At 44.1% G+C, this 20635-nt stretch overlaps 1 protein-coding gene across 3 annotated transcripts in view; it reads left to right on the top strand.

The window, feature by feature from the left end:
- The window catches only part of syt1a (synaptotagmin Ia), a 280846-nt gene that overhangs the window by 221034 nt on the left and 39177 nt on the right, over positions 1 to 20635 (top strand). For all 3 annotated transcript variants that reach the window (XM_029665801.2, XM_029665798.2, XM_029665799.2), the window contains exon 4: positions 10336 to 10519. In XM_029665801.2, the coding sequence (XP_029521661.1) occupies positions 10363 to 10519 (157 nt within the window). In that variant the 5' untranslated portion in view covers positions 10336 to 10362. The remainder of the gene's footprint in view (positions 1 to 10335; positions 10520 to 20635) is intronic.

The following is a 20635-nucleotide window of genomic DNA, read 5'->3' as shown; positions in this document are numbered from 1 at the left end:
CTTTCATGTCATTACTTTGATTCGGCACAGCATAACAGACCCAAAACTGGGGGAATATCATTTTTTAAATTGGGGTCCCCTGCGTTTTCTAGTGTCAATTTGGGGTTGTGTGCAGAAAGGTTTGTGAACCCTTGATATATACACACCATATATACACACTCACTCACACACACACTATATTGACAATCCAACAAAAAATCCACACACATTCACATACTCTACATACGCACACACATACATAACACACACACGCAGACTGACACAACATTAACACACATACATACATACACATTACACACACAGGCACACTTACAGACAAACACTTTGACACTCATCATTTGTTGCTGCTACTCTGTTCCTTATTTACTATTATTATTATCTATCCTGATGCCTAGTAACTTTACTTCATGTACATATCTACCTCAAATATACCTTGTTATTATCTATCCTGATGCCTAGTCACTTTACTTCATGTACATATCTACCTCAAATACCTTGTTATTATCTATCCTGATGCCTAGTCACTTTACTTCATGTACATATCTACCTCAAATGCCTTGTTATTATCTATCCTGATGCCTAGTCACTTCACCCTGCCTTCATGTATCTATCTCAAATACCTCATACCTCTGTACATTGATCTGGTACTGGTACTCCCTGTAAATAGCTCCACATTGATCTGGTACTGGTACTCCCTGTATATAGCTCCACATTGATCTGGTACTGGTACTCCCTGTATATAGCTCCACACTGATCTGGTACTGGTACTCCCTGTATATAGCTCCAGATTGATCTGGTACTGGTACTCCCTGTATATAGTTCCACATTGATCTGGTACTGGTACTCCCTGTATATAGCTCCACACTGATCTGGTACTGGTACTCCCTGTATATAGCTCCACATTGATCTGGTACTGGTACTCCCTGTATATAGCTCCACATTGATCTGGTACTGGTACTCCCTGTATATAGCGCCACATTGATCTGGTACTGGTACTCCCTGTATATAGCTCCACATTGATCTGGTACTTGTACTCCCTGTATATAGCTCCACATTGATCTGGTACTGGTACTCCCTGTATATAGCTCCACACTGATCTGGTACTGGTACTCCCTGTATATAGCTCCACATTGATCTGGTACTGGTACTACCTGTATATAGCTCCACATTGATCTGGTACTGGTACTCCCTGTATATAGCTCCACATTGATCTGGTACTGGTACTCCCTGTATATAGCTCCACATTGATCTGGTACTGATACTCCCTGTATATAGCTCCACATTGATTTGGTACTGGTACTCCCTGTATATAGCTCCACACTGATCTGGTACTGGTACTCCCTGTATATAGCTCCACATCGATCTGGTACTGATACTCCCGGTATATAGCTCCACATTGATCTGGCACTGGTACTCCCTGTATATAGCTCCACATTGATCTGGTACTCCCTGTATATAGCTCCACATTGATCTGGTACTTGTACTCCCTGTATATAGCTCCACATTGATCTGGTACTGGTACTCCCTGTATATAGCTCCACACTGATCTGGTACTGGTACTCCCTGTATATAGCTCCACATTGATCTGGTACTGGTACTACCTGTATATAGCTCCACATTGATCTGGTACTGGTACTCCCTGTATATAGCTCCACATTGATCTGGTACTGGTACTCCCTGTATATAGCTCCACATTGATCTGGTACTGATACTCCCTGTATATAGCTCCACATTGATTTGGTACTGGTACTCCCTGTATATAGCTCCACACTGATCTGGTACTGGTACTCCCTGTATATAGCTCCACATCGATCTGGTACTGATACTCCCGGTATATAGCTCCACATTGATCTGGCACTGGTACTCCCTGTATATAGCTCCACATTGATCTGGCACTCCCTGTATATAGCTCCACATTGATCTGGTACTCCCTGTATATAGCTCCACATTGATCTGGTACTGGTACTCCCTGTATATAGCTCCACATTGATCTGGCACTCCCTGTATATAGCTCCACATTGATCTGGTACTCCCTGTATATAGCTCCACATTGATCTGGTACTCCCTGTATATAGCTCCACATTGATCTGGTACTGGTACTCCCTGTATATAGCTCCACATTGATTTGGTACTGGTACTCCCTGTATATAGCTCCACATCGATCTGGTACTGGTACTCCCTGTATATAGCTCCACATTGATCTGGTACTGGTACTCCCTGTATATAGCTCCACATTGATCTGGCACTTCCTGTATATAGCTCCACATTGATCTGGTACTCCCTGTATATAGCTCCACATTGATCTGGTACTCCCTGTATATAGCTCCACATCGATCTGGTACTGGTACTCCCTGTATATAGCGCCACATTGATCTGGTACTGGTACTCCCTGTATATAGCTCCACATTGATCTGGTACTTGTACTCCCTGTATATAGCTCCACATTGATCTGGTACTGGTACTCCCTGTATATAGCTCCACACTGATCTGGTACTGGTGCTCCCTGTATATAGCTCCACATTGATCTGGTACTGGTACTACCTGTATATAGCTCCACATTGATCTGGTACTGGTACTCCCTGTATATAGCTCCACATTGATCTGGTACTGGTACTCCCTGTATATAGCTCCACATTGATCTGGTACTGATACTCCCTGTATATAGCTCCACATTGATTTGGTACTGGTACTCCCTGTATATAGCTCCACACTGATCTGGTACTGGTACTCCCTGTATATAGCTCCACATCGATCTGGTACTGATACTCCCGGTATATAGCTCCACATTGATCTGGCACTGGTACTCCCTGTATATAGCTCCACATTGATCTGGTACTCCCTGTATATAGCTCCACATTGATCTGGTACTTGTACTCCCTGTATATAGCTCCACATTGATCTGGTACTGGTACTCCCTGTATATAGCTCCACACTGATCTGGTACTGGTACTCCCTGTATATAGCTCCACATTGATCTGGTACTGGTACTACCTGTATATAGCTCCACATTGATCTGGTACTGGTACTCCCTGTATATAGCTCCACATTGATCTGGTACTGGTACTCCCTGTATATAGCTCCACATTGATCTGGTACAGATACTCCCTGTATATAGCTCCACATTGATTTGGTACTGGTACTCCCTGTATATAGCTCCACACTGATCTGGTACTGGTACTCCCTGTATATAGCTCCACATCGATCTGGTACTGATACTCCCGGTATATAGCTCCACATTGATCTGGCACTGGTACTCCCTGTATATAGCTCCACATTGATCTGGCACTCCCTGTATATAGCTCCACATTGATCTGGTACTCCCTGTATATAGCTCCACATTGATCTGGTACTGGTACTCCCTGTATATAGCTCCACATTGATCTGGCACTCCCTGTATATAGCTCCACATTGATCTGGTACTCCCTGTATATAGCTCCACATTGATCTGGTACTCCCTGTATATAGCTCCACATTGATCTGGTACTGGTACTCCCTGTATATAGCTCCACATTGATTTGGTACTGGTACTCCCTGTATATAGCTCCACATCGATCTGGTACTGGTACTCCCTGTATATAGCTCCACATTGATCTGGTACTGGTACTCCCTGTATATAGCTCCACATTGATCTGGCACTTCCTGTATATAGCTCCACATTGATCTGGTACTCCCTGTATATAGCTCCACATTGATCTGGTACTCCCTGTATATAGCTCCACATTGATCTGGTACTGGTACTCCCTGTATATAGCTCCACATTGATTTGGTACTGGTACTCCCTGTATATAGCTCCACATCGATCTGGTACTGGTACTCCCTGTATATAGCTCCACATTGATCTGGTACTGGTACTCCCTGTATATAGCTCCACATTGATCTGGTACTCCCTGTATATAGCTCCCCATTGATCTGGTACTGGTACTCCCTGTATATAGCTCCACATTGATTTGGTACTGGTACTCCCTGTATATAGCTCCACATCGATCTGGTACTGATACTCCCGGTATATAGCTCCACATTGATCTGGCACTGGTACTCCCTGTATATAGCTCCACATTGATCTGGTACTGGTACTCCCTGTATATAGCTCCACATTGATCTGGTACTGGTACTCCCTGTATATAGCTCCACATTGATCTGGTACTCCCTGTATATAGCTCCACATTGATCTGGTACTGGTACTCCCTGTATATAGCTCCACATTGATCTGGTACTCCCTGTATATAGCTCCACATTGATCTGGTACTGGTACTCCTGTATATAGCTCCACATTGATCTGGTACTGGTACTCCCTGTATATAGCTCCACATTGATCTGGTACTGGTACTCCCTGTATATAGCTCCACATTGATCTGGTACTGGTACTCCCTGTATATAGCTCCACATTGATCTGGTACTGGTACTCCCTGTATATAGCTCCACATTGATCTGGTACTGGTACTCCCTGTATATAGCTCCACATTGATCTGGTACTGGTACTCCCTGTATATAGCTCCACATTGATCTGGTACTGGTACTCCCTGTATATAGCTCCACATCGATCTGGTACTGATACTCCCGGTATATAGCTCCACATTGATCTGGCACTGGTACTCCCTGTATATAGCTCCACATTGATCTGGTACTGGTACTCCCTGTATATAGCTCCACATTGATCTGGTACTGGTACTCCCTGTATATAGCTCCACATTGATCTGGTACTCCCTGTATATAGCTCCACATTGATCTGGTACTGGTACTCCCTGTATATAGCTCCACATTGATCTGGTACTGGTACTCCCTGTATATAGCTCCACATTGATCTGGTACTGGTACTCCCTGTATATAGCTCCACATCGATCTGGTACTGATACTCCCGGTATATAGCTCCACATTGATCTGGCACTGGTACTCCCTGTATATAGCTCCACATTGATCTGGTACTGGTACTCCCTGTATATAGCTCCACATTGATCTGGTACTGGTACTCCCTGTATATAGCTCCACATTGATCTGGTACTGGTACTCCCTGTATATAGCTCCACATTGATCTGGTACTGGTACTCCCTGTATATAGCTCCACATTGATCTGGTACTGGTACTCCCTGTATATATGTAGCTCCATTCTTGTGTATTTTATTTTATTCCTTGTGTTACTATTTTATTTGGATTAATATTTTTCAACTCTGCATCATAGGGAAAAGCTTGTAAGCAATCATTTCCCGGTAAAGTCTACACCAATTGTATTCGGCGCATGTGACAAATAACATTTGATTTGATTTACAACCTAAGCAAAGCAGTCATTTTGGGTCAAGTGCTCTCTCTGTCTCCAGTGGATGATAGGTTTTAGACAACTTTCAATTTAATTATTCAACTTCAAATAGTTTATTGTCGTCCTTTATCTTTCAATACATTTAAGTTCCTTCATTCTTGGATATAGCAGCACAGTTTACATTTTGCAATCCAGCGTTTGGATGTCGTTCTGAAATGGCTTCGCTCTACATGCACCTCAAATACTGAGTGAGTGGTTTTAAACCACCATTTTGGGGAATTTTTTGGGAACCCTTTTTGGGATGTTTTTAATCTACAATGGGGATGGATGACAGTAGTACTTCAATTGGACTGTCTCACTTTCTTCCTTTATAAGAGGTTATTAAGTTAACCTAACCAGCCTCTGCCTGCAGCAAAATTCAAGTCACAAAGAAAAATGTATTTGGTATATGGTCCGAAATTAGATCACTCGACTCAATGCCCCACAGTGCATTGTTCAATTTGATTGACTACAATGAAATGTAGTGGCTACTGAATCGTTTGTGACAATTAGCAGTTGACATTTAACCTCTCAGGGATAGGCGTCTTGCTAGCGGGACAACTTCCGGTGAAACTGGAGGGCGCGCAATTCAAATAAATAATCATAGAAATTATGGATATTAAACTTTTAGGTACATACAAGCGTCTTATATCGGTTGAAAGCTTACATTCTTGTTAATCTAACTGCACTGTCTGATTTACAGTAGCTACTACAGCGAAAACATGCCATGCGATTGTTTGAGGACGGCGCCCAACATCAAAATATTTTTCCACCAGCACAGGTTTCATAAATTCACAAATAGCGATTAAATATTCACTTACTTTTTGAAAATCTTCAAGCCTGAAACCTTGAACATAGACCCAGTGGAAGCCATAGGAGTTGCATCCTGGGAGTTAGAATTGAGTATGCCCTTATACTTGCCATTGGAAGAGCATGCTCTCTCTCAAAAGAATTCTGGTTCTTTTTCTTTGGATATCTATTGTGTTATATTCTCCTACATTATTTTAACATTTATACAAACTTCGAAGTGTTTTCTTTCCGATGGTACCAATTATTTGCATATCCTGGCTTCAGGGCCTGAGTAACAGGCAGTTTACTTTGGGCACGTCATTCAGGTGGAAATTGAGAAAAAAGGGGCCTAGCCCTGACATTTAACTCTTCGCTAAATGGACATAATTAAACATGAACTGGCTAGTTAACTCATGGATTCTACACATAAGGTGCACTGTCGTTGGATATTCCCCCCATTATTTTTCATGTCCTTCACTTGAAAGTCAACTTTTTGATTCCTCTCTGATGAAATTGACGGCAATACTCATCGCTCTGGCTTCCCTGGCTTCAGCTTTCCCTCTCATCTCCAATGGATTTAGAGCCCGGCTGATTTGGCAGCCTTGTAATTTCCTCAAACAGCACGGCCCAAAACACTCTGCCCGCTGAGAGTCCTGGCAAAAATTGGGAAACCTGCAGGAGAACAGGCTCGGAATGAAAGCAGCACTCTTTCCAAACCTAAACCTTGATGGTAGCTTAAAGAACATGTTTCTAGTAGTAATAATTCTACAGTATCTCTATATCTATCTTTCTCAAGCAATATACAGGGACAGAGAAAGAGGAAGAGATAAACAGCATTGCCAGTGTTGCACCTGGGAGAGGGCCATGTGGGGGTTTTGGGCATGGAGGGAGGGAGCTGACCCAGTTAGAGTGAGTCTGGCTGGGTAGTGGGGAGAAGTTGGTCTGGTCTGTGGGCACCGCCATCCAGGCGCAGGGTGTGATGGGGGCCCTGCTAAGCCATCTGGCCATCCTGTAATTGGGTAGGGCTCTTACACCTGCATGGCACACCTCGAGAGGGATGAGCTTTTGAGATGGAAGAGGGGAAGTAGAAACTCAGACTCGTTGTGCTTCCTCAGGTGCTTAGAGGAAAATGACTGAAAGTGAAAAGCAGCTGGTCTTGTTTCAATCTGTCCACTATCCTGAATCCATTATCCTACCATCTTTGTTTGGCATGTTGATTTGAGAGATTTCCAGGCTTTGGTGTCCTGATATTTTAGCTGACCTTATATCTGACAGACTAGGTACATTTGACGTGTTGCCTCAACAGTGGAACAGAGTGGGCATGCTGGTGCATGGCTGTGAGAGGAAGTGGTCTCATTATGACAAAATTGACGCTATGTGTTAAAAGGGCATTTCTGAATTTTATCGGCATGCATCATTTAACATGCTCTCTGTGATGTATTATTTAGCTTTGGCTTGAAGTTGGTTTATAATAAAGGCAATTGAAAGGGCAGGTATTGACTTACTGTTGAAACGGAGATCGCTATGGCGATGACAGCCCATGGAAAGGGGAAAAGGTCATAGAGGCAAATGAGCTGCCAGCCAGCCAAAACAGAATGCTACTCCATGTTCAAGTTGGTCACCTGCCACACAAGGGTCTTCAGCCTCTATACGAGACTTGTTTATACCAGTATACATAGAATTTGAGATAGAATAACCCTAATATTCTGGGATGATCCTTGAAATGAGAAGCATCACTGTCTCTGTGGATGGTCTCCAACTCACAGTAGGCCTGAGAACATTCTCTCTCCATGCATAATGCATTTGACAGTAATGTCACAATGATCAAAGGTGTTCTACACTTTATATGTGACCACCTGCACATAGAGAACATTAAAATGGCTGCCTTAAGCTAGGCCCAAGTTAGTAAATCCTTTAAGCATTTGATGATAATTTGTCTTTCTATAAAGCATCAGTGGTGATGCATTAATACAACAGTGATATCAACTCTTGTACTACATAGTTACCACATCATGTAGCCTATAGCCACTCATTCTCCAAGAGCCTGTTCATAGGCAAAGAGCCAATAGAATCCATCACTTGGTGCTTTGACCTTGAGAGAGAACAGTGGAACAAAATGATCTGATCACGTCTCTGAGTCTCGACATCAGCCACTACGTCTCTTTGAGTAACTGGGCACATGAATAAGAAATGCACTGAGAGCAAATAGATAAATGACTTGTTTCAGCTCTGTCACATCAGTTTAGCATCCAGGCCTAGGTCCTTTGTGCTGAGGACAAAGTGGCTATATGGGTCATTCCCCTGGTAGGTGGGTCTGTACTCTTCACAGGGGCCCAAAAGGGGGGCGCCACCAAACATCAGGGCGTGTCACAAAGATCTCCCTAATGTTCCAAAGTGTCGGATGTTCTCTTTAATGACAGCCCCGCCACCCTGATCTGGCCTCTAAGTGGATATATTTGTCTCTCTTGTTCCCACAATGCAAATGTGTTCCTAAATGGGGCTGTTTTCTGCTCAGGGTTTCTTGTAATTACAGCCCTTTGATGGAGCTCCTTTGTTCAGCCTATGACTCACTCACGCCTGTTAGGAGAGCGGGAAACTTTAGCAGGTGTGCATTAGGGCCCTTCGGATTGGAGTTTGACGTGGACGAACATGAAAACATCACGCCTGAAGCCTACAATACAATACATGCCCTCCATTCCCTTCCCACGGGATCAATCCTATCTGCAATAGAAGAGAAGATGCCTCCTCCCACATACCCTACTCTCACCTGAGAGCGGCATTATATTCCGAAAGTCCTCTCCCTGCCTGCACTGAAGTGTCTCTGTCGTGGCCCGTCGTGCCTCTCCATGGCTCAGCCCCCACACTCACCTCGATGCTGCCTTTCAAAGGGAGACAATGGAAGGCAGGGAGAACAGGAAGGTGTAGGTGGAACTTTGAACTAGAGGGGAGATTCAAAGGGCTCACAGAAGCACTGATTGTTGTGTTCATTCATAGAAATTAGCTAAGATTTCAGGGAGGGGGTTTCAAGCCAAGCTAGAACCTGAGTTAGAACACATCAATGCAATTGTATACCCTTTATAAAATAGCCTATACAGTTGAAGTCGGAAGTTTACATACACTTAGGTTGGAGTCATTAAAACTCGTTTTTCAACCACTCCACAAAGTTCTTGTTAACTAACTATAGTTTTGGCAAGTCGGTTAGGACATCTACTTTGTGCATGACACAAGTCATTTTTACAACAATTGTTTACAGACAGATGATTTCACTTATAATTCACTGTATCACAATTCCAGTGGTTTAGAAGTTTACATACACTAAGTTGACTGTGCCTTTAAATAGCTTGTAAAATTCCAGAAAATGATGTCATGGCTTTAGAAGCTTCTGACAAGCACAGGCTTGTCAATGCCTGCAAAGTGAGTGAGCAACACCGCCTCATGCTAACAGGCTTGTCAATGCCTGCAAAGTGAGTGAGCAACACCGCCTCATGCTAACAGGCTTGTCAATGCCTGCAAAGTGAGTGAGCAACACCGCCTCATGCTAACAGGCTTGTCAATGCCTGCAAAGTGAGTGAGCAACACCGCCTCATGCTAACAGGCTTGTCAATGCCTGCAAAGTGAATGAGCAACAGCTAATCCTGTGAATACGCTGCACTCTAAATTTGATAAAATGTTTTCTCCTATTAACACATTTAGTAAACCTACAAGGCAATCGGATCAATGTTAGCAATACTATATTTGTTCTCAATTCATTCACATGCCTGGGAGTCCATTTGCATGACTAGAATAGATAATGGCATAAAGTTCACACTTAAAGTAAAAAGTGGAGGTGTTAGAGGCTTTGTGTACGTCCCAAATGCCACCCTATTCCCTACATTTGGGACACAGCCTTTGTCCTTTGTGTGGTGTGAAAGCCAGCTTCATCTGCCTGGGACTGCTGGTTGAACCCTGCAAGATCATCGTGGTTTCAGGGTGTGTTTACTCAGGCTGAGCCAGCAACTAGTCATACAGAGGGAGCATCCACTCACTCATCTATAGCAGGGCTAGAGAAAACTGTCCCTGGAAGGCTTCGGTCACAACCAGCTAATCTTACCTGACTCTCTCTTGCTTTGTCTTTCTTTCTCACTCTGTCTCCCTGTCTCTCTTTCTCTCTCGCTCCACCTTCGATCTGCCTCTCTGTATCTATTTATTCTATGTACACTGGAAGCTATATTAAATTAGGTGTGTTAAACTCAACTCTTTCTCCATGTCTCCTCCAGCTTCTGCCTGGCTGCCCCAGCACCACCATGGCTGAGAGTCGAAGGGAAGCCCTGGCAGCGGCCCCGATGTCCACCACTGCCTCCACGGTCGGTGCCAACGCTACCGACATCTCCGGCACCGGATCCAGCGAGGACTTCTCCAAGCTCAAGGAAAAGTTCATGAATGAGCTCAACAAAATCCCACGTGAGTCATGTTAGTGTTTGGTTTCCCCTAACCTGCCCGGTGACAGGGTGGTGATTGGTTGAGTAGCTACTTCTTGTAGACATCTCACAAATGCCTTACAGCACCCTTGGATCTGTTCTTTAACGACTAATTGCAATCAACAAAGTACAAGTGGCCATTATGACTGATTGTGGATAGGGACTAATGGTCTTACTCAGAAGTACTGTGACTACTTTTAGAAACCCATTTGGCATTTGAGGTGCCAAGCAAACAAACGGCGTTGACTTCAGAGTTGTGTTTGGAAAGTATGTCTAATTTCCAAAATTGTTGGTTTTCTCAAAGCAAATTAACTTTTTCAATCTCCAAAGTTGTCTGTATTGCTGGGCACCCTGTGTTTCTTCCCTCCATCAATACCCTCCCCCGACAGGAGACATGACTACAGCATGTTGGAATCCTGACCAACTGTGAGCCCATCACTCCTATATAAAAATGTTCCACCCAGTGATTCCGGAGGAGACACTTGTCTTTGCCTGTAACTTCTGTGGAACAGTAGCAGTTAGTTTGGTACAGCAGCATCCTTTGTTTATCCAAACCCCAACCTACTTATCCAGTGGACGTTGTTGTGTTCCGCCTCCCAAGTCCTAAATATAGACAAATCCACCGGCTCATGTGGAAGTAATTCTCGTGTCAGGAAATGGCTCCCGTGAAAAAGAGAGGTTCTGTTGCTTTAGCTCCAACGTGAATGACGCCACTTGTCATATAATGCTGTCCTAGATTCATAGCGCAGGGAGCCTGATAGCGATGAAAGATTTCTCCGGCGTCTGGTCTGGCTAATTTCAAACCAACAACATATTTTCTTTGGGAAATAAAGCTTTAGACAGTAGTCCGTGGTCAGTATGTGCTGCCCTGGACTTTACTCCAGCAGACCAGAGAAAGACTTTCATTGATTGACAAATGACAAGCGACAAACACTTCCTGGTCTCCTCACAGAAGTGTGTTGGAGCCATTGGGTGCTCCAATGAAATTGGCACCACTGAGGAGCATATGGAAGCCATAATGAAGACACTGTGGAGGGGGGTGACTCTGATGTCCCCTGTGCCTTGGAGTAATGGTCCCTCATATCAGAACTGTTTCACCGTGAGAGGGCTTGAAGATACGCCACCTGCCACATTTAGCTACCGACATCCCAATCCTAGCCAGCACAGCTAACCTGGTGCCTCAGCACTCTCACAGTGGAGTTGCGTTACCCTTCCAAAACACCCAGTCTTTCCTTCATTTCACTGTCTGTATTTGGTAATGACATGGTGGCAACCAGCCCATTAGGCTTTGTGACAACCCATGTACCACCTCTCTCCCTAATTATCACATTGTGTGATGTGGACAAAGACTAAATAAGGGGTTGTTGGGTGCGCCTCAGACAGAGATGGTATCTGCAAGCAGCCCCCCAAAAAGCCACTCAATTATAGTAGAGTTTAAATGACAGTTTTTGCTCCAGCACTCAGTCAGAACTAGAAAATGAGCGGCTCCGCGCCGAGGGCTGCCAGCCTGATAAATGCCCACTGACGTGTTTGTGCCAGGGAATATCAATACAGCTACTCCCAGGATGGGGATAGGGCATTAATAAGGAATATTCAAGGGGAGAAGGCAGCGTGAATAAAACAGAATGAATCCATTGCCATAGCAAATTCTTTCCTTGTGGGTATTTCTACATAGGAATAGATGGTTCTATCTACAAGTCTATAAGACTTGACTCCTGGAGGTAAAGCTGAATGCATGGTGTTGTCAGAGTCGGGCATCTTGTGCTGTATCTCTGGTATAACTCAGTGGAATGCCTTGTGACATTAACAAAGATCCATGGATTAATCTCCAAGCCAGAAGCTCCTCTTCAGCCCCATCTGTTGGCTGCTGCTGCTGGATGTGGCTGTTTCTCAAATGGAGTTGAATTGCATCCTTACAAAAATCTTCAGTGTTTTCTTCATACATTTCCCTTCTCAAAATGATTTTAAACCACCAAACCTGGTTTAAAAAAAACTAATAAAGCAACACCACACGGCACAACGCCTCTCCCCCATGTGACCTACTTGTTGTGTGTAAGTACTGACATGTATGTGTAACTGATAGATGCACACACACATACATTTCAAAGCATTAACATGTAGTGTATGGAAACTGTATAGTCTTTTGTCTGTAATGTCTTTTTTGATACGTGCCCAGTAAGACTATCTGTTGCCATTTGCGTCGGCTAATGGGGGTCCTAATAAATCAAATCGAATCATTTCTAATTCGCTGTCTCATAACTATTTCCCACCAAGGAGGACCTACAACAAAGAGGATGTTATTAAAAGCATTACTTCCTCCATTACCTGCTGTAGTTCCATCCGCAATCCCAGCATGCATTGCCACCACCAGGATGTTTGTGGAGATTAATGCAGACTGTCCCACTTTTCTCTCTTTCAAGTTTACCACTAAAAGTTTGTTGTCAGACTACTGATATTATTGGCTTGTGTGGAGAACGCCATGTGATGCCGTAGCGAGCGCCACATGAAGCTCATGGCCACACTCAGACGGGTGTATCCACTGCAGCTGTGTCTGTTTGTGTTGGGCCGCACCACACCATGCTCAGGGCCTTGTGGCCTCAGCGGGAGGCGCTCTAATGAATTTTCCAGCACTTCCTCTAAACACCAAGGGACAATAATGAACCTCTCAGTGTTAGAAATGTTAACAGACAAACATATTGAAAATGACATTTCTAAAAACATGTATTTTCAAAGGCTGTCAATATTAGTGGGTTTTTTCACACCTGTTTCTGTGGGTATTACACTAAAAGCTATTCATACTCATTACAAAATGGACTGTTTGGGATTTTAAAATAAAATTAGATGTACAGGTGACTGAAAGCTAACATTACAAAAAATGATTTACAATAATTACTGAGTAGTTTATTTCATTTAGATTCTGCTCGGAAATGACCGCACCCCGGGGGTTAGGCTGGAGGTAGATCAGCAAAGACAAACTTCTCTGTCTCTCTCTGTCTGGCTCTAGTCCCGGTCCTCTCCCGGGCCTTGGACTAAGCCAATAGGCCTGCCATGAGGCAGCAGGATGGGGCTGGGGTACCAGAACATAGAGCTCGCAGCTTATACAGAAGGGAAGAACAGCCCTCCTCGGACCAAACTGCTTGCCCCCCCCCACACACCTGAACCCATGTCAGGAGGGTGCTCCATGGAGCGCAGGGTGAGATCCCCCCTCATCAACAGTGTGATGCTTGACCATTTTGCATTCAAACAAATAAAATGAGATGCCCAGTACGCTACCTCCCTCCTCACCCACCCCCAGAGTAGCATTTCAAAAAAGGGAATCAGAGGCCTGGTCCGAAACTCAATCACTTTCTTCCTCATTAGTTTTACATACTGTAAATCTTACCACAAATACCAGTTTGTGTAGCTAGTTATTTTTTCTGTTATATATTCATCCTACCCCATTTGCAGCTATTGTTACACTGTCATTGTTGTTGTTCCCACACTGGGAAACGGCAAGGACCGGGGGTGCTGCTCTTGTTGGCATAACAGCATGTAATGTCAAGGTTAATTGACCAACAGTGTGCTGTCATAATATATTAGTTTGTGTTGCCATGCCTATTACCCTGATACATCATCACACACCACCCACCCCCCTGCCCACTACTGTTGCCAGTCTATTGGATCCTCTATATAAAGATGTAAGGAGGCAGGTATCTCCTCAGAGGACCATGGGTAATGTGATGACAAGCAGGAAGCTCCCCCCAAGCCCTGAGGCAGACCGCACGTGACTGATTACTATGCGCCCATCTCATCAACCTCACCCGTCGTGGAAAATCGAACCGCTCCAACTCCCTCAGACTGCCTCTGCCCCGTACCATTGAGATAGTATGGAAATCTGCTCCAAAACTAGACAATGAAATAGAGCCCTTTTTAGCTTCCATGATTCCTATTCTGTGTCTCACAGATTTGACTGATCCTGCACTATCTATTGCCACACCTGAAAGTGGTTGTGTCTCTCAGTTGAGCAACACTTCAATAGACATCAATACACATCAATGTACACTATACACAATAATATACACTATATACTGTACATCAATGTTACTTTTAAACTCTGCATTATTGGGTTAGGGCTCATAAGTAAGAGTTTCACTGTAAAGTCTATACCTGCTCTTGTCAGATACAATTTGATTTGAACAATACCCATCAATATACACTATACACATCAATAATACCCATCAATATTACATGAATATTCATATCAAAACACTGAAAGCAAAACACAATCATAGAAAACAAACATTATTCAGCAAACAGGTCCTCAATCAGCCTTTTAAATTGTCCCAGAGGCACCAATTCGTCCAATCTTAGAGAGCCTTGGAGATTATTCCACGAGTAAGTTGAAGAAAACTCAAATAGATTTACCTACCTGTAACTCAGTGGAGATTGTAGGGATCTCCAGAGTTAGCCATCCCCAAGACCAGGTCTGGTATCTCGTACGTCTATAAGTTAACAATTAAGTAACAATGAAGTTAACAATGAAGTTACAAAATGCAGTGATGTGTACTTAACCAATCGTCTATAATACTTCCTGACAGGCCGCTCCCCGAGTGGTAAGGTTAGGTAACAACACGTCCGCCATGCTGATCCTCAACACTGGGGCCCCTCAGGGGTGCGTGCTCAGTCCCCTCCTGTACTCCATGTTCACTCAAGACTGCACGGCCAGGCACGACTCCAACACTATCATTAAGTTTGCAGATGACACAACAGTGGTAAGCCTGATCACCGACAATGACGAGACAGCCTGTAGGGAGGAGGTCAGAGGCCTGGTCGTGTGGTGCCAGGACAACAACCTCTCCCTCAACGTGATCAAGACGAGGGAGATGATTGTGGACCACAGGAAAAAGAGGACCGAGCACGCCCCCATTCTCATCGATGGGGCTGTAGTGGAGCAGGTTGAGAGCTTCAAGTTCCTTGGCGTCCACACCAACACACGAACATGGTCCAAGCACACCAAGACAGTCATGAAGAGTGCACGACAAAACCTATTTCCCTCAGAAGACTGAAAAGATTTGTCATGGGTTCTCAGATCCTCAAAAGGTTCTACAGCTGCACCATCGAGAGCATCTTGACTGGTTGCAACACTGCCCGGTATGGAAACTGCTCGGCCTCGAACCGCAAGGCACAACAGAGGGTAGTGTGAACGGCCCAGTACATCACTGGGGCGAAGCTTCCTGCAATCCAGGACCTTTATACCAGGAGGTGTCAGAGGTAGGCCCTAAAAATTGTCAAAGACTCCAGCCACCCTAGTCATAGAAGGTTCTCTCTGCTACCCCACGGCAAGCGGTACCGGACCGCCAAGTCTAGGTCCAAGAGGCTTCTAACAGCTTCTACCTCCAAGCCATAAGACTCCTGAACATCTAATCAAATGGCTACCCAGACTATTTGCATTGCCCCCCCCCCCCCCTCTTTTACACCGCTGCTACTCTCTGTTGTTATCTTTGCATAGTCACTTTAATAACTCTACCTACATGTACATACTACCTCAATTACCTCGACTAACCCTTGCCCCCGCACATTGACTCTGTACCGGTACCCCCTGTATATAGTCTCGCTAATATTATTTTACTGCTGCTCTTTAATTACCTGTTACTTTTATTTCCTAATCTTATTGGTATTTAGATGTTTTTTCAAACTGCATTGTTGATTAGGGTCTCGTAAGTAAGCATTTCACTGTAAGGTCTGCACGTTTTGTATTCAGCTCATGTGACTAATAAAATGTGTAATCATCTGCCAGAGAGTAGCCCCAATCGGCCCAAGTCCCAAGTAATACATTTGGGCTAGATAACTCACACCGGAATTGGACCGAGCTCAATCCCCACATCCTAGCCATTACGTCAGCCGAGTCTGACTCTCAGCCAAGTGCCCGACTCTCAGCCGGAATCGGCCCAGATCCACTGTGATAGCTGGGATGGCAGGAAATGTTTTGAAACAATTACTGCTTCACATACAAGCCAGGGAATTCTATGTGTTACAGCTGGATGAGTCAACAGACGTGGCGCACCTGGCACAGCCCCTGGTATATGTCTGTCAAGTTTATGGGGGGGTCAATTAAGGAAGACATCCTCTTCTGCAAACCTCTGGAAACAAGGACAACAGGAGAGGAAAGTTTTAAAGTACTGGACAGCTTTGTGACATCAAATGCACTTTGGTGGTCAAGATGTGCTGATATCTGTACTGTTGGCGCAAAAGCCATGACAGGGAGACATAGTGGAGTGGTAACGCGCGTGCAAGCAGTTGCTCCCGACGCCACTTGGGTACACTGCAGCATCCACCGAGAGGCTCTTGCTGCCAAAGGAATTCCTGACAGCTTGAAAGACGTTTTGGTCACTACAGTGAAAATGGTTAACTTTGTTAAAGCAAGGCCCCTGAACTCTCATGTATTTTCTGCACAATGCAATGATATGGGCAGCGACCATGTAACGCTTTTACAACATACAGAAGTGCGCTGGTTATCAAGGGGCAAAGTATTGACACATTTTTTAAAATTGAAACACGGGCTTAAAGTTTTCTTTACAGACCATAATTTTTACTTTACATAATTTTTCTTTACAGACCACTTGTCTGACCGCTTGCATGATCATGAGTTTCTCACACGACTGGCCTATCTGGGTGATGTTTTATCTTGCCTGAATGATCTGAATCTAAGATTACAGGGACTCTCCCCAACTATATTCAAGGACAAAATTGAGGCTAAGAAGTTGGAGCTCTTCTCTGTCTGCATTAACAAGGACAACACACAGGTATTTTCATCATTGTATGAACTGGATTCGTTATCCTTTTCATGCCCTGCCTCAGAGTATCCTGCCTTGGCAAATCGCACTGTTAAGACACTGATGCCCTTTGCAATCACGTACCTGTGTGAGAGTGGATTCTCAGCCCTCACTAGCATGAAAACGAAATACAGGCACAGACTGTGTGTGGAAAATGATTTAAGACTGAGACTCTCTCCAATACAACCCAACATTGCAAGGTTATGTGCATCCTTTCAAGCACACCCTTCTCATTAACCTGTGGTGAGTTATGCACAATTTTCGATGAACATATAAAGTTTTATATGTAAGATGGCTAAATAAATTATTATATTATTATTTGTGCCCTAGCCCTATAAGAGCTCTTTGTCACTTCCCACTCACACTCTTATGTTTAATACATGTATCGTATAGTATGTGTGTGGCAGGCATACAATGATGGCAAAAACAACATTTGAGAGTGCGCTGACCCTGGTGCTAGAAGGGGTACACAGCTGGAGGTTGAATGTTTGAAGGGGTACAGGACTATAAAAAGTTTGGGAACCACCGATATAGACAATATCCCCATATTCTATAACCGGAATGAATGTCGACTGAATTATTTGTTTTCTGCTATTTAATTAAAGCCATGACCGATTCCTTTAAAATAAGCTGTTGTTAAATATAGCCAATAAATAGAGCCAATAATCTCTTACAGATGAAGTTCAGTAAAATACCTTTCAGTTACTGTAACCTTTTCTTCTTCATTCCAGAGTGTATGTCTGATGAGTCCCTCATCCTGTTTGCATTGTTCCATGTGTCAAGAGTTCCATAGCCCTTGGCAGTCTGCAAGGTTTTGTTAAAAAACCCCGTCTGATAACTCAGCTGTCATATTTCAATGGTCCCCATTCCAGCCGGTTATCAGATCAATTCTGTCTGGAAGAAAAAAAACATGAGTTTGATAAGAAAGCTGGGGACTCGGAGCGCCAGACAAATGCAGCTGGAGCCTCCTGGTTCGGAGCGAATGAGCCAAAAGGCCCTGCTGTGTCCTTGAAGGCATCCGGAGGAGAAAAGATGGTAGACTTATCAGTTGGCCGTTGATATTCACAGCTGAAAGCCAAGGAGGTGTCTCATTGTGTGGCGTATTGGCTGCTGCTCGCTGGATGGCTTTTGACCACGGCGGAAATGTGATTTGCGCCTCTTCTCGGGAGCTGTGAACACTGAACACGCACTCCATCATCCAGAGCCGTTGTGTGTGGCGGAACGAGAGATAACTACTGCTTAAAGTTGAAGTGCGGTGCACCCGCTGGCGTCGCTGTCTCAAGGGAGAATAGATGCACCATGTAGTTAATTAGGGAATGCTTTTATTGCTTTCGGGGACTCAGGTTATTTTAATTAAGCAACACAAAAGTGTCTTGCAGTATTAGATACGTGCAGAATAAAGTATACAAGCAAGGCCTGGGTCATTGCATTGAGTTTCAGAGCAGTGGGCTGTGCATTATAACGGTGATGTACCGCTGATGTCAAAACATTGTAAATAACCACAGAGGATGGCAGTACCATTTAAAAACATTAGATTTCATGATGCACAACGGAATCCAATTGCTGTGCAGTCTGCTTCGTTCAAAAATAATGCCAAATTCCACTGTTATATCAGTTCATTTATTTACACTCCTGCTGTGTCATTGATATTAGAAATCATTTTTATCAGACCTCCCATTTGAAAAAAAGTGTCACAGCTTTCCGGTTCCTTCAGTGGGAATGTGACTTACCATCCCAGCTTTCAGGCCTGAAATAGGATCCTGCCATATCTCCGACACTTCCATTAAAAGATAGTCTGCCAGGCTGTGTGGGAAAAAATGACGGGTCAAACACTGGGACATGTGGTGGTATCCCAAAGGTATCAGTCTCAGACCGCTGCCCCTGCTTTGGCCAAGGAGCAGAGGAGAGGTTTTAACTCAGCCCTAAACCTGGGACTTTAGGGTCAACCGAGGAGGCAAGAGGAAACGGAGTCAGTGATGGATAGAGAGGTGTTATATTATGTTTAGGTATTGATAATTACGATACTAACGCAAAGTGACATAGTTTTACCGCTAAAACAATTATAACAAGCAAATTTCAAAACAATATTTCATATTTTTCAAATGTTTTCTTGTTTACCGTTCAACAACTTTGTGAGCAGCAATAAACCAGTTTTTCGAGAGGCCACAGCGAATTCAAAATGGCGTGGGTCGTGGGGAGATTGTCACTGCCATTAGCATGCCACTGTGGCGCCACTGTAGATCCCAAAGTTATTTTAGAGCATCACTCAATGTTTTTCCTTAAAGGAGAGTGCTTATCGATTTTGTTCTCTCCCCCTCCCTCCTCTCTGACGGCGAGGAGGTGAGGGAAATTCAGTGAAGCGCTGGCGAGCCAAAGCCCCAGGGAGAATAGACCGTCATATATTTCTCCTGTGATGGTTCTTTCTAGTGGCCCGCAGATATAGAGTCTTCAAAGTAGCACTGAAAGGTGACAAACATTGGATTTACAATGAAGCCAATTGGCTCCCAGTGTTCCATACGAATAGAGTTAGGAGTACCACAACAGGTTTCTGAGTAGTGTACAGAGAGGAAATGTACCGTGTCATCTTTACTATGGTTGTAATTATTCTGTAATTATACTGAACAAAAATATAAATGCAATATGCAATAATTTCAGGCGATTTTTACTAAGTTACAGTTCATGTAAGGAAATCAGTCAATTGAAATAAATAAATTAGGCTCTAATCTGTGGATTTCACATGACTGGGCAGGGGCACAGCCATGGGTGGACCTGAGAGGGCATAGGCCCACCCACTTGGGAGCCAGGCCCACCCACTGGGGAGCTAGACCCAGCCAATTAGAATGAGTTTTTCACACAAAAAGGCATTATTACAGACAGAAATACTCCTCGGTTTCATCAGCTGTCTGGGTGGCTGGTCTCAGACGATCCCCCAGGTGAAGAAGCCAGATGTGGAGGTCCTGAGCTGGCGTGGTTACACATGGTCTGCGGTTGTGAGGCCATTTGGACATACTGCCAAATTCTCTAAAATGATGTTGGAGGCGGCTTATGGTAGGGAAATGAACATTAAATTCTCTGGCAACAGCTCTTGTGGACATTCCTACAGTCAGCATGCCAATTGCACGCTCCCTCAAAACTTGTTTGACAAAACTGCACATTTTAGAGTGGCTTTTTATTGTCCCCCAGCACAAGGTGTACCTGTGTAATGATCATGCTGTTTAATCAGCTTCTTGATATGCCACACCTGTCAGGTGGAAATATTTTCTTGGCAAAGGAGCAATGCTCACTAA

The sequence above is a fragment of the Oncorhynchus nerka genome, linkage group LG8 (genome assembly GCF_034236695.1).
Source record: "Oncorhynchus nerka isolate Pitt River linkage group LG8, Oner_Uvic_2.0, whole genome shotgun sequence".
In the NCBI taxonomy this organism is placed as follows: domain Eukaryota; kingdom Metazoa; phylum Chordata; class Actinopteri; order Salmoniformes; family Salmonidae; genus Oncorhynchus; species Oncorhynchus nerka.
The sequence above is the reverse complement of the archived record's forward strand: the minus strand, read 5'-3'. Positions and strand labels throughout refer to the sequence as shown.